At 37.8% G+C, this 15,245-nt stretch overlaps 1 protein-coding gene across 20 annotated transcripts in view; it reads right to left on the minus strand.

Moving 5' to 3' along the window:
- Positions 1–15,245, minus strand: part of ANKS1B (ankyrin repeat and sterile alpha motif domain containing 1B) — a 1,309,735-nt gene that overhangs the window by 62,886 nt on the left and 1,231,604 nt on the right. For 9 of the 20 annotated variants that reach the window (XM_002752897.7, XM_009004428.4, XM_009004427.4 and 6 more), the window contains 2 exons: positions 3,794–3,922; positions 1,772–1,843 (listed from right to left, as the gene is read on the minus strand). In XM_002752897.7, coding sequence (XP_002752943.1) covers positions 1,772–1,843; positions 3,794–3,922 — 201 coding nt within the window. Of the gene's footprint in view, positions 1–1,771; positions 1,844–3,793; positions 3,923–10,638; positions 10,714–15,245 lie in introns of all 20 variants that reach the window. The other 11 variants (XM_009004424.5, XM_009004418.4, XM_035258479.3 and 8 more) reach the window with 2 other exon arrangements.

Raw genomic sequence — 15,245 nt, forward strand, 5'->3', positions numbered from 1 at the left:
TCAGAGTTATAAAACCAGAAAGAACTCTAAAGTGTATCTAGTCTAATGTTCTCATTTTCTAAGTAAGAAAACAGAGGATCAGGAAAAGCAGAAGAATGTAGTTGTTAAAATCCTGGGCTCTGGTCACAAAGACCTGACCAGAGGGTCTGTCTCAGATTGGAAAGTTATTCTCTGTGTTATGTTGAGCAAGCTATTCAACTGCTGTAAGCCTCCATTTCTTCATCTGTAAAATGGGGACAATAATTGTACTAGGGGATACTGTAATGACTCAGTAAATGTTAGCAACTATAATATTATTTTTATGAACAACAAGTGACTCCTAAGGTAAATAAGCAGTAACAGAACTAGAATTCAGAGTTTCTGACAGATACAGAAGCTTTTTTTTTTTTTAAATCTAAACACAGTACCTATGTTAAAAATTCACAGGTACTGACAATTTAAGTATTATATAACTTTACATCAAATAGAAGGATAACTATTTCAGTCCTTTTTGCTATTGATCAGAATATTAAATTAGTGATTACATACTTAAGTCTCAATTTCACCAAGATTCACACATATTTAGCTTTCGATAAACGATGGATATTTCATGTTACCTTCACAGCTGTTTCAGTGTAATTATATGCTTTTAAATTATTTCCCACCAAAAGCTCCTCATATAAAATAAAGGAAAAGGTATACTGGTCATAACAAAAGTCAGGATTCCACTTACTAATGAGCTTAAATTTGACTTTAGTTAGATGCTATATTGAATACGACTGATATTCTGGATTTGTACAGTTACTCAGATATCATCAGATGTTCTATACACCTGCTATGGAGGAAGCAAGAACAAGGGACACACAAAAGAAAAACAGTAACTCTCCTCTACTTCAGCTACTAGAAACAGTATAGAGATGCTTTGGCTAAAACAGACTCTTGGAATCAAGCAGCCACTAATCACAGACATTTGGAATTGCCCTTTTTTTTTTTTTTTTTTTGAGACAGAGTTTCACTCTTGTCACCCAGGCTGGAGTGCAATGGCACAATCTCAGCTCACTGCAAGCTCTGCCTCTGGGTTCAAGCAATTCTCCTGCCTCAGGCTCTCGAGTAGCTGAGATTATGGTGCATGTCACCACACACAGCTAATTTTTGTATTTTTAGTAGAGAAGGGGTTTTGCCCTGTTGGCCAGGCTGGTCTTGAATTCCTGACTTCAGGTGATCCACCCGCCTTGGCCTCCCAAAGTGTTGGGATTACAGGATGAGCCACTGCTCCCAGCCTGGAATTGCCATTTTGGTTAACATTTGCACTTAAATATTTCATTGTACTCAAAGTTGAATATTTTTCTTAAAATTAAAAAAAAACTGAATAAGAAATTGCATCAAGAATATTAGCTTTATAAAATATGCTAATACTTCTGCTTTTGATAATTTTAGTTAATTGGTGATCTTTTCAGTAAATATTCTCAGACTATCGAGTACTTAAAACCTTTTCTTATAATAAATTAAAGATAATTTTCTCCTAATCTCGAGAATGATGCAATTAATTTTAAATCTTTAAAAATAATTAAGAACAAATGTAACAGTACAAATACAGCAAATAGACATTAACTACAGTGAAATGAGTTCAAGTATAAACATGCAGAAAGCCAGAGCACCTTTTTATGTAACACCAGTGTGATTCAGTAGACCAGAAGATGAAGAAAATAGTAATTTGAAAGGTGGCAATTTGTATCCATACCCAGTATTTAGTATTTCAGCTACTAGAAATAAAGAAGTTTGTCAGACTTACCCGCATTTTTGCACAAGCATCTTGGGTTGACTCTGTCCCCCTAAGCTCTTTTATCAGCATAGAACCTAAATACTAAAATACAAAAAATATTCAATGATTTATGAAATAGAATATAAATATGAGTAACATTTTAAAAACAAATTGTGGAAGTATTACTGGCTAGGTTTCCTGGCTGCAAGTTGTTGTATAACTTTAAAAAACTGATAGTAACTAACCCTAACAAATAAATGCATTCATAGAGAAAATGCAGCAGAATTAACCATAAGTTCAGGGGGCTGTAATTGCTCTTATAATGAAACTACAGCATCTTCTAAAGATGACATCTTTCAAATCATATTTAACTGCAAAATGGGGCATCTAAAAATGTTTCCCCCCCTTTTTTTTTGGAGGCAGCAATGTCTGCAAAAATAAATCACACTACTATCTCTGTAATTACAGGGTTGCATGAGACAGCTGAGAAGCTAAGCAACATGTCCCCCATTTGGGCCTATTCTGCTGCATAGGTAATTAATGTGAGGCTCTTAGGCAGAGATGCGGTTTTGGACCTTTTTCATTCAACAGCTGTGTGCCCTATGGTTGATCCACCTGAGAACGAGATTTGAGGGTGGGGGAAGGGAGAATGGCATTCTCAGTTGTTTCACAGGGGAAAAGAGTTGGGTTCCTGGTGCAAAGTGCTACCTGGAGGGCTGAATGGATGTAGAAGAATGACAAAGTCTTCTGCCAAGAATTGTCAACCACTTTGCTGTTAGAAGACTATATCCAATACTACATCATCCTGGTACAAATTGCCCCTCGTTCTCTAGCTTCTGGCTGGGGGCAAATGGTTTTAAACAAAATGTCTGATATGCCTATCAATTGACTCCTCTTCAACCTTTTGAAGCTTTAGTAGGGTCTTTTCCTTTTGTCATTTCCCTCGCTCCATGCCCTTCTTCCCCAACCCCCAAAGAGCACTATATATGTTGTTTAAAAAAGTGAATTACAATAATTATTTTAGAAGATATTTGATGGACACTTCCTGACAAGACTGGAGATATCCTAATACTGTGCAGAGATGGGGATGGGAACCTGTCTTGTGGACCAGGGAAGTCCCTGATTTGAAGAGGATGTGAGAGGACACAACAGCAGAAGGCGTGGTCAGGACCTTGGAGAAAGGCATGTTCAAAAAGTCTCAGGGACTTGGGATTTGAGTTTTGGAGGAGGGAGCCATTTCAATTCTACAGGTTTGGGCAATACCACTGAAATAAATTCAAAGCTGCAATATAAGTAAGCAGTAAAAGAGGGGCAGAAAGCAGAAAATGAAAAAAGAAAAAGCCCAACCGCTGTAAGATAACCGCAATATCCACCTTAATCAAATGAAGGTGAAATTCATTATCTTTTGGTAAAATCCTTATCTTTTAAGCTATTGGAAAAGTTTGTCCTATTGAAATTTTTTTTTAAGAGAGCCAGTTTCAATGCACTGCTGAAGGTTCAGCCGCTTTTTTCTGCTGTCGTCATGACAACCACCACCTGACCCAAAACCTACGGTATCTTTTGAACATTTACTTGTTCCTACCTACATTTCTCAGCTAAGTGTAATTAGCTCCCCTCTTCTGAAAAAACAACAACTATAAAAGCAAAATAGTATAATCCTATTGACGACAGCGAAAATAATCTGGTATTTACATAAAGTGGTAGACTCAATGTTTTGAGACCCAATGTTTGGTGAGTGAGCAGAGATGTATATATGTGCCGTATTTTACTCATTTCAAGATTGTGCTTTATCACATTTATTTAAAAATATATAACTACACAGAGTCACAATAGGCCTTAAACTTACAAGACTAAAAATGTTTTAAAGCTCTAGTTATTTGGACTTTCTCTTTGGATAGAAGGCTACTTTAAGAAAAAAGTGAAGAGAAAAACACTTGAAAAATTTCAGTCATGGATATGGATATTTTGGCATATTTTCAATATAAATGCAAACAAACCAAAACATACCCCCATTTCCACTTGGGCCCAAATATTGAATTGAGGGTAACTTACAAAAGCTTTGTAATCACATGACTGGAAGATAAGCTTTTCTGGGTGATGCTGCCAGTACTGTACCGGAGTGGAGGCTGTGGCTTCATTTGGAGGTCGCAAGGTAATAGAAGGTTCTCCCCAGTCTCCTGTCTGAAAATGACATTTATTCTAGAGGCAATATGAGCAGTCAGCAAAGTTCATTCCCTATAACTACCCTGAGCTTACCTTACACACATGTGCTGTGAATGTGCCAATGCATTTGGGTGTCATATGTGAATATAAATACTTTGACTGGTTATTACATTTTTATGTGTATTAGCATATTTCTCAAGGCTGTTAATTTTTGAGGTGTGGAATTGAATTATTCTATTTTTAGCATGACACCCTAAGCTAAGTCACTTTAAAATAAAACATGAAGATATTCATAAATGATTTACTAATTCACAATTTTCCATCCAACAGCAAAGGACATACAATCTTTGAAAGAATTTTCTATCTGTTTTTAAACCTGACTGAAATTTTTAGTTTCAATTGCTTTCACATTCGGAACACACAGTTCTATAAATTTCAGTTCCCAAATATGACATGTACTAGCCACTTTGAATAATTTTAGATCTCTGGAGAACTGGAACTGTAAGCATGATGCTAAACAAAATTTTAAAAGAAAAATTTACTAATAGGGGACAACTAGTTTCTCTCATCTGAATTCAGTTCCACTGATTTAATGACACTGTGATTGTCTCAGATGTATTCAGCTACTTTCCTCAGAAAACCTAATGTACCAATGAAGACTAAACAGTGAAATGCTAAGTTTGGTCACATGTACATATACATGTACTTTGAGGATTCTGATTCATAAATTCAAGCACATTCCCAAATAATGGTATATCATATAATACAGACCTAAAACAGGAGGACCTCCCATCATTTCATTTATCATTTTCCATGATGTTAACCTCAAACTGTTTCATCACTGTAATAGCTTAGTTTGAGCATCTATAAAATCAAAGGCCAGTGATGGTAGGTATTTTCTGGGCTCTACTCTGATTTACATACTACACATGAGATGTTTCTTACTCTTTTTCTCCTGTGAAAGATTTGGATTCTTCAAAACTCAGTTCTTCATTCTCAAATGGACATAACTAAGAAATAGGCAAATTTCTAGTTACTCTCTTCTAACTAGATTTGGCTATATATGAGAAATTTCTATATATGAGAAATTACTTTTCTTGGGACTTGGAAGAGTGTAAAAAGGTCTCATAAACTCCAAAACCAAATAAAACCTTGGTTAGAGACCAAGATCCATAGAAGTGCTAGCAAGTGTGTTGACACACTGTGGGATTTCTTAAGGAGAATTTTTAAGGAGTCTAGGACAAGAATGCAAAAATTTGGATGCAGGTGTATGTTCTGGGAGAGAAAGGAAGTTCACTGCTTTCACTAAATTCTTTGAAATAATCTAGAAATTCCAAAAGATTAAGAACCACAATTCTCTAGGAATGGCGTTAAGTAGGGAGGGGCATATTTTGGGGAGGAGAACTAACTCTCCAATTTTCTTTGTGCAGTTTGGACTTACATTAGGTGGCATATGAGGTGGCTGCCAACGATAAAAAGTCCTTTCTAGAGGACTTCAGTAATGCATAGCCTTTTTCCTTTTTTTTTTTTTTTTTTTTTTTAAGCAGTGGAGTGCCTGAAGCTTTTCTCAAGATGGGTCACTTCGAATTGCAGGAGTAGCGAAAGAGCAAAGTTAGCATCACGCTATTTCCTTGGCTTCTCACTGTAGTTAGTGCTGACTAGTTGGAACTCCTTCAGCTCTCGCTCCTACTCTGTTCTCAGTCACTCTCCACATCAGTATTGTTTTGTTTGCTGATTCACTTTTACATCACCTGATCTTCCTATTCCCTGTTGGTATTTTTGATTTTTGAACACATTTATGGGACATATGTGAAATTCTGTTATATGTATATTGCCTGTTGGTATTGTTAAGACTTTGCTTGCAATATTAACTTTAGCATTTTTGTCAGTTTTATTATCCATCCCTGACTCATTCTTAAGTTTTTCTTTTATATTTATATGAATTTTTAGTATGTAAAAGTGATAACTGACTACAATTCTAAAATTAGATTAAGTTTTTCTTCGGCTTCTTATTTTGATTTTTTTCTTTTCTTTCTCAAATGGCTGACGCTTTATTCTCTCTCAGGTTTTTATTTCAACTGGCTGTAACTTACTTTCAAAAACTAGTATAAAATTCAAAATATAGGATATATGGATTTCAATATCATTTTGAAGCTGAGTGTAATAACCTTTAAGTGATAATAGCTTCAAACTCTGGAAACATGCAGCTATGGGTTCTTAAACAAAAACTTTACCCAAATCTAGCAAATCATCCTCTAATCTTCCCCATTAAACTTCTCCCTCCTTCTCCCGCTCCCTCGATAAAGCAACAACAACATGGCAAACAGGTATTGTACATTTAAGTCACAGGTGACACTGGTAACAAAACAACAGAAGTTTGCATGCAACTCCATGGAATGATACAAAAGGAGGAGCTGGTTGGCTTCCAAAGATCCTTTGATCCAGTGTCTGCTGATGTGACAACTCAAACCAAGCATCAGATCTTCATGTGAGCCCTATTAGAGTTCAGCAGAGGTAGACCTTGGCCAAGTTCAACAGGCAGTTTTCAAAAAAGTCTGAAGATGGCATGAGCTGGGGGTGCTGTAAGTTGCAGGGCCAGGGCTGGGAATAGGGCTGGGGGTGGGAATGAGTTGCAGGAAGCTAGGGTTATGGAAACATTTCACAGGTTAGTACATTAAGCATGCAAATCATATGCAAACTCATTCTCTAATTGTTCAATTAACTCACACACTTTTATAATTAAACTTTAATGTGAGTTCCATACATTTAAAGCCAGAGCTTCAGCCAAATGCTGATTCAAATATTTACATCATCCACATAAGTTGTAGCAGCCATTGTGGGAATAACAAGCCCCAGCACATACATTCCACTCTCAGTCTGGAAGTCACTGAAATCCCTTCTTTGATAACCACTTGAAGAAATTAGTGGAACATTCACTTAACTCTGTTTAGACAGCGCCATCATCTGCTCTCCTATGACTCCACTTTGTCCAAAAATCACAACTACTTGCGTTGAATTCAGCGTGACCTGATAGGACCTTCCCTAGGTGCTAAGGTGGAGATACTTATAAGGAAAATAAATAGAATCCTTATTTTATTTTCTTTGTGGTCTTCAACCATTGTTTCAGTCCAAATATTGTTAAATTCCCTATGGGGACTGAATCTAGCTTTCTGGAAAGACACTGAATTTTATCATATTTAGTGCTATTTCCAGAAATTCATTTTGAAATAGAGCAAAAAGTGTTCTTAAGATTGAATTTATAAGAAAATAAATTTCTTTTCTGCCTGGAAATTCATCAACTTCTCTCCCCACCCCTGCCTATTTTTCCTTTTTAACCTTAGATCTAATAATATTCAGAGGACTCAATTTATAGATGTTAATTCTTCTTTTTGGAATTAATTTAATGGGAACAGATGGATTCCAACAACTGAACTTAACATTACACAGTTGTAAAGGACAGGTATAACCTTGGCCCTTGGCTGGGATTCAGCTTTACCTGGTTGACTGCTAGTAAGAACAAAAGAGTTCAGAGAACAAGGGTGCCTTAGGTCTCAACCCTCCTGGAGGCTGAATTACAGCAGGAATGAGCTATGGAGGAATTAGGTAGAGTAGTTACTATATGGAATGGAAGAAGAGCTCAAAAAAGAAATAAAGATTTTTGCCTCACACATAAAATAATTTTGAACTTTGAAGCCTAGTGTTAGGTCTTGTTGACTAGTACATTCATGTCTAGATAATACTTATGTCTCCTCAAGCAATTATTTTTAAATTTAGTAATTTTCCACTTAAAATGCTTATTAAATATTAACAGACCTAAGAAGTCTTTTCTCTCAATAATGGTTTACAATCAAATCTTATCTTTAATGAAAAGTAGATCTAAACAAAGCTAACAATAAAATGTTTAATTAGAATAACAAAATGAAGTAGGAAAAGTTTGGGGTAGAATTCTGTCATATTTTAAACTATTATTGACACAGTGGTCTTTAGAAGGATTCCATAAGTGATTATAAATGAGAAATTAAAATGATTCAAGGTACTCCTATCCTAATAAATGTCTTCAGACTATCTCTCTGGCACTTAAAATACAGAAAATCTTTCCTTTAGGTCCATGTATTTGAATGATCTTAATATTCCAAGAATTTTTTCATGGCTTAAAACTTCATTTAATTGGCATTTATTATTATTTTTTTATCTGTATGCCTTACGAGTTTTTCTTTTCTTTTTTTATAAGCACACTAAAGAACATCAATTAAACAGAGGAAAATGTACATTAGCTCTCTTCTTCAAACTCAAATAAAAACTAAACCTCTAACATAAAGGAAATACAATTTGAGATTAGAATTTTAAATGGAGAACTGATTCTGTTTAGCACGTATTTGCAACTGCCAACTATAAATTCATAGTCTGGCTGAGTCTGAAGGACTATAATTGGGCCATATCTAATATAATGTAATTAAAGTAAACATTCTCTTATACCATCAGCTGAAAAACATAAAAGCATCAATGGAATTTAGTTAAAAAACAAAAAACTTCACAGAAGTCTATAGAGAGATTTTTACTGGATGGCAGATTCCAAATTGCAGCTTTTAAAGTTTGCATTACTTCGACAGGTGGTAAATAGCTGCAAATTTTTAGTTCACATGCACTGGACACCTACTGCAAATTCTAAAACAAGTCATACCAGGTAGCTATCTTCCTCCAAAAGGGAAACTGAATATTACATATTCTATATGCTTTGAGAATACAAAGGGAAAACCCTTCTGTTCTGTTCTTTTCTTTTTTCAAGACAGAGTCTCACTCTGTCACCCAGGCTGGAGTGCAATGGCAAGATCTTGGCTCACTGCAACCTTCGCTTCCTAGGTTCCAGCCATTCTCCTGCCTCAGTCTCCCAAGTGGCTGGGATTATAGCCATGTGCCACCACACCTGGCTAACTTTTGTATATTTAATAGAAAGAGGGTTTCACCATGTTGGCCAGGCTGGTCTCAAACTCCTGGCCTCAAGTGATCTGCCCGCCTTGGCCTCCCAAAGTGCTGGGATTACAGGCATAAGCCACCGCACCTGGCCTTTATGTTATTTTCTTCTTGATAAAAAAGTTTCCTAAGGATGTCAGTAGATAATTAAAAGCCATGCTTACAACTTAGTTTTCTAACATTAATAGAAAAGTATGGCATTTTCCAAGCCTTGTATTATGCTTTAAATTTTTTAAAAATTAGGATGTAATTGATTTTTAAAAATAGAACCTTTAAAATCTTTTCTATGACGACTGCTCCCACCTACCTGCTTGTAAATTTAGATCTGAATATTAACAAACATTATTCTCAATTTCTTCAGAACACTTAATGAAAACTAAAATGATTTCAAAGGACAATTACTGTTGTAAGGTTTTGCTTTCAATAATTCTGACAAATTTCAGAGATGGGCTACCCAAAGATACATAAAATATATGTGATTACATTTACTTCCTGTAATCTCTAAGGCTTTGAAGAATGCTATACACAGCTCTATGCTTATAAATATGCATACATATATTTGAATGTGAATGTAAGGAAAAGGCTTCCTATAAACATTCACACACATGAAAAGAGGCTGTGGTACTTATTCTTTCAAAAAATCTCCAAGAATGAAGAATGCTAGTTTGATCAAATGCAGTTAGTTATACTGAATTTGTTCTTTTAGATGAAAAAGAGCAGAGATGGCTACTTCTGAATGCATAAAAGCTCTGGTTAGCATTTATGAGTTCAGGAGGAACTGCTGGGTCACGCGAACACCAGTACCAGGTAATGTATAGACACCACAGTCCTTAAAAGCCAGAGGTCCCATGCATAGGAGGACATATGTGCCTGATGCAGCATCCCAAAAGGCGCCTCACAAAAATGCCTCTGGCATCCCTTCACATGCCGCCCCAAGAATTCTGCTCAGTGATTCTCAACCAAATGTCTCAACCTCTCAGACAGCAGGCTATCCAATGGGAGAAATTCAACAAGATGTGAAAATAGAACAGTATTTTAAAATACAGAACATAAAAACCCAAACATTTGAATGTTTATTTTCCAAATAGAAATAAACTTTTTCTAAAGTATGCAAAGGTGAAATATGAACATTTGAAAATTATGCAGCTCAGAGTAAAATGGATCACAATTTCACACAATTTGCAAAGATCAATTCAGTACTGTCAAATGGAAAAAGGCTGAGAACCACTTCGTAGCTGTAACCGTGCCTCTCCCAGCTCACCTCCCCCCACATTTGCATAAAATGTATACAGAATAACATGCAAATCATACTCAGAAATTTCTCACAAGTAAAGCACATGAATCTTTGAGAATCATTAGACACAAGGGGTTGAATAGTCCATGAACATGAGGAAGTACAAAATAGGGAAGAATAACACTGATATATACATGTATGTATATATATATATATCAATTTACCCTTTTCTGTTTCCTGTAAAAGCAAGTTAACACAGATGCCTGGAATGAAAGCCAAAACTCACATGGGACATATTTTAACCGTAGACTTTAAAACCAAATATGTTTCTTGTTTTAGGACAATGTTTGCACATCAACTAATCACAAGGCACAGTAAATGAAGTATAATAGACAAAGAGTCTTGGAGTCACCAGACATTATGAATTTTCTGCATTGCCAGGACACAGTACCTATAGCTGTTGACAACACTGTGCAACACAGTACATAGCGCAAGTTCAGGAGGAGAAAAGAACTATTTGTAACCTTACATTATGAACCTGATGGATCGCTGAGAAAGGAAATCCTGCGTTCTGATTCGTCCATATTTCACAGACAGACGACTGCTGATATAAACAGAAAACTATCTTATCTTGTCAATATTTAAAACATGGCAGCTACCAAGGTAGCACCCAGGAAGGAAAAGAGGAAAATATTAAAATGCAAAGAATCACATTAAAAAAACCTCAAAAAATGTTTTAGGGTGCTCAAGGTTTAATAATGAACTTCCAAGTCATTCTTTTTGCTTTAAAACATTTTGAATTGGCTGAGAAAAATCATTTATGCATTTATGCAAGGGCAATTAACAATAAATTCACACCTTGGAAAAAAGCAAATTGTATTTTATATCTGCCAGAAAACCAGAAATACCTTCCCCCCGTCACATCACTACTTTCAGAGGATATTTTCATCAACTTCAAGAAAAACAGGAAAAAACCTTTAACACAGGTCCAACATTTTTATTTTCTTATCTTCAATGACCAAGAGCAGACAGTACAATAAAATGACTTTTCCTGATTTAGTCACTGCTCTGTTTGATAAACCTAGAAGATATTTATGCCTCCAGAGTTCTTACAGGCAAAACTTTGTAGTTAACAAAGGAAGATGTGTCTGCTTGCTACCCAGCACTGAGAGGAGTGAAGGAGGTGGCAGGAAGGAGGCTGGGGCAGGGAAGGACTGAGGTTAGGGAAATTCAGTTCTGTTCCTTAAGCAGAAACCCTTGGGAACAGCATTTGTGAGTCTAATGATTCAGCTCCATAATTCTGCCTCTCCCACACACCATTAATAAGATAAAGCAGTAATGTTTTCTCAGAACCAAACAGCAAACTAACCAGCATCTCCTCCCAGGAGTTACAGCAGAAACCTTCAAACAGACTGACTGAGCTCTTAGCTTGACCCATCCCAAGTTCTGTTCCTGAATTTCATCATTCTAAAAGACACTGTGAAATTAAATCATAGAAAATGGCAGAGTGTGTAAACTTATTCAGCAAGCCCCATGAGCATCTTTAGCATTCACAAGCAGTCCATACAAATATCACTGCAGGGAGAAGGCAAGCACGTAACCACAATATGGTTAACACACCCAGCAAAGAACTATTATCATCAACAAACAAACGATGGAAAAGAAAGCTTATCCCTAGCTAAACATTTCCCTACCCCAGAAATGCTCATTAGCAATTTAACACCTCTCTCTAGTTAAAATAGCACCTCCATACACCCCATACACCTTTGTTTTCCATCTCTACTGCTAACCAGAGGCTAGATGGACACAGACCATCAGGAAGATGTCCCTCTGTTAAGGAAGTTAGTTCCCCAGGGTCTGACCAAAGGCACTTCCAAACACCTTTCACATAAACCAGCTCTGCTATCCTCAGTTCCCTCTCTAAACTTTATGCTATTTTATACATCCATAGGGGGTTCTTCCTCTTTTTACCTTTCTAGCAAGTTCAGTTTTGGACCCATCCCCTCTGTTGGCTTGTGTCCAGTAGGTGGCATCTGACATGAATGTACTAACTCCATGCCTTAGCTGGATTACCATCTTAACTGTCACTCTCACCCAGTCCTGAGCTAATTCTTTACATAAATCACATCTTCTACAATGTTCACACACTTCTAGTGTTAATCTAGTGCTAGAAGTGCTTCTAGTGCAAAATCATCCAGAAACCACCTGCCATCTGATAGATGAAGACACAGATATTTAGAGAGGTGAAATGGCTTGCTCAGGTCACAGAGGTGAGTGGTGCAATGTGTCAGCCTGCTGGAATGGCTAAGAAGGAGTGTGAGCCTGCTACTGATGTCACCAGAAGGCAGAGGGCCATTCCAGCTATATAGAACTTGGTTCTACTGACCCTGAAATGAATTGAAAACTAAAAATAAAATCCTAAATCCCCTCACTGACTGAATGGATCCCCTTGTGGCCAAGGGGACCCCAGAAAAAAATCTTAAAATTGAGTTTCTGACCATGATGGGATAGGAGGTCAGACAAGCCTCATCATACCCCCCCTCTTTTATGGCTTAGACACAACAACTGAACAGAATTAATGTTAAAATGGAAATCATAAGACTGACAGACAGTCTCTTTGTGGCAATAAGATACCAAATTATCAACAGGACCTGAGGCCATGCCAGGCAAAGGTTAAGTCACAAACCTCTACACCTAAAGAATAAACTACGTTCCAACTGCCACAAGGTTTTTCTTTTTCTCTAGCAGCTAAACAGGCACTGGCTTTAAGAGAAGCAATATCAAAACAATTTGCAGCTCTACCAGATGCTGACTGGCTCTCAGCCCCTGCTCCAACAGCCATAACTACAGCTGGACAAGAGACTGATCAGTAGCTTTATCCAAATAAGATCACTGACCATGGACTAGTTCTGGCTGGTCTACAGAGATTGCACACTTCCGTGCCTTCATGTCCTGAAAGGCCCTTCTGATGTATGGGACCTAACTGTAATACATCTAAATGTTAAGTTTCCAACCCAAAGTGAACACAGGTCACATGCTACATGCATGTTTGTTCAATACACATGTGTCAGGACCACCTGCATGAATATTCACAGCTCTTGTAACACATTGAATATGCATGCTTAGCTAACCGGTTCAGCATAAATCTTCTCCCCTAAGCCCTTCTCCTTCAAAGTGCCTATCTCTGGGGTCTTGGCTGGAGGTGCTTCCCAGCCTGCAGGATGACTACCTTGCAGGCTGTAACCCTCTAGAAGAAATAGTCTCCTTCTCGCCTTTACTAAATTCATATATATATATAGATATATATATATATATTAACACAAGTATATCTAAATGCAAATGCAGTCAGTTCATGGAACAGTCTTAACTGTACTGGGGTCCAAATACCGAAAAGTTGTTTTAGGTTGTTTTGTTTACTCCCAAAGGGGCCATGCCCAGTCTGCCTGCCTGATGCGCACCAGGCCATTTAAAATTTTGCCCAGACTACATAACTTCCTGGTCACTTTGAATCATGAAGACTCCATTTTGTATGAAATCCAAACTCACATCTGATTCAAACTTTTCCCTCCCTCATTGTGTGCCAGTCTTGGGGCTTAAAAAGCCTGGGGTGGGTAAGAGAAGCTCAGTCTGTACTTTGACTTTTCCTAGGAGAGGGGAAGGCAGGTGTCAGGGTCTATCTCAGATGTTCCCTGCCCCAAGCTCTGCCTACTTCATGTGTTTAGCTGGAGAGGAAAAAACAGGAAAAGGACGAGGCTGCTTTCTTGTCTGGCTGTTCCTTTGACAGCCAGCACTGGTTTTCAGCTAATGTTAACATGGCCTCCCATGTGCTCTGCACAGCGGCTGCTCCAACCTAGGTTTTCCTGTGTCCCTGTGTGAGTTCTCTGAAGGGCTCTTCCAGGGCAGAGGGTAGGTCCCCCCACTGCACAGTTCCTGGTGGCAGAAATCTGGCTCTAGCTTGACTTCTTCCAATTCTCACTTAGCCCTCCTAGGACACATGCACTCCCCTGAAGGGGATCCAGGGGAAGGGTATAACCCCAGCCTCCTCCTGCTCATCCATGTGGTCCACAGGACATGGACACATCCTTGTCACACAGAACAGCAGAAGGGCTGGCTTCTCTATGAACACTCCCTGTCTCTGCCAGGGCATCTCTCCCTAAGACTCTCTGTGTCAGCTCAGTAGGTGCTATGTGACCTGCCTGCCAGAAGTCCAGTTATGGATAGCAAGACCAGTCTTCCCTCCTGGCAGGCATCCCCAAGCCAGATGTATATTTCTCTTGTACCCCTTCTCATTGGGATTCGAGAGCATGGGAATGCACTCTGTCTCCTCTCTCATGGGAAGGGAGGAAAAGCCTTAGTTCTTTCCACAAGACCCACACAATTATCTGTCCTTCCCCAGAACTAGCCAATATTCTGCTTATGTGGAGAGGTGGCTGACTGGGGCAGAGCAGGATTCACTGCCTCCTTGTAAGCCCTGGACTAGGTGTCTGGCTCCAGGATTGACAATTTTCTCTTTAGGGCATGCAAGTGCTTTGTATGTACAGGAAAATTCCCACTTAGCATCCTGGGAATAAACATTCCAATAGTAAACAGATCTTCCACTAGTCACAGAAAGTTACCAGAGTTAAGAAGGGAGGAGAGAACCCCACACCACACTTATTTCATTAAAAAAAAAACATACAAAAATTTTCTCAATGAAGAATAAAGAACCTACCCCTAGTCATATACACTGAGAGTTCACATATGGGTTATGTGCATTTTTAGATGTTATAGTAAATATTTTATATTTGTAAGCTATGTTTTAATTTAGAGAAAGTAAAACCTCTATAATTTCTAATACCGTCATGCACAACATAACGAGGTTTCAGTCAATCACAAACTGCATATGCTACAGGGGTCTCATAAGATTACAACACCATATTTTCACTGTACCTTTTGTGGGGGCTGGAAGAAGTCAAGCTAGAGCCAGATTTAGGTATATTCAGATACACAAATACTATTATGTTACAATCACATACAGTATTCAACACAGTGAAATGCTGCACAGGTTAGTAGGAGCAACAGGCTAGACCATATAGCCTAGCTGTGCAGCAGGTGACACCATCTCACTTCGGGTAAATACACACGACAATGTTTACA

This window comes from Callithrix jacchus, chromosome 9 (assembly GCF_049354715.1).
Source record: "Callithrix jacchus isolate 240 chromosome 9, calJac240_pri, whole genome shotgun sequence".
NCBI classification, from domain to species: domain Eukaryota; kingdom Metazoa; phylum Chordata; class Mammalia; order Primates; family Cebidae; genus Callithrix; species Callithrix jacchus.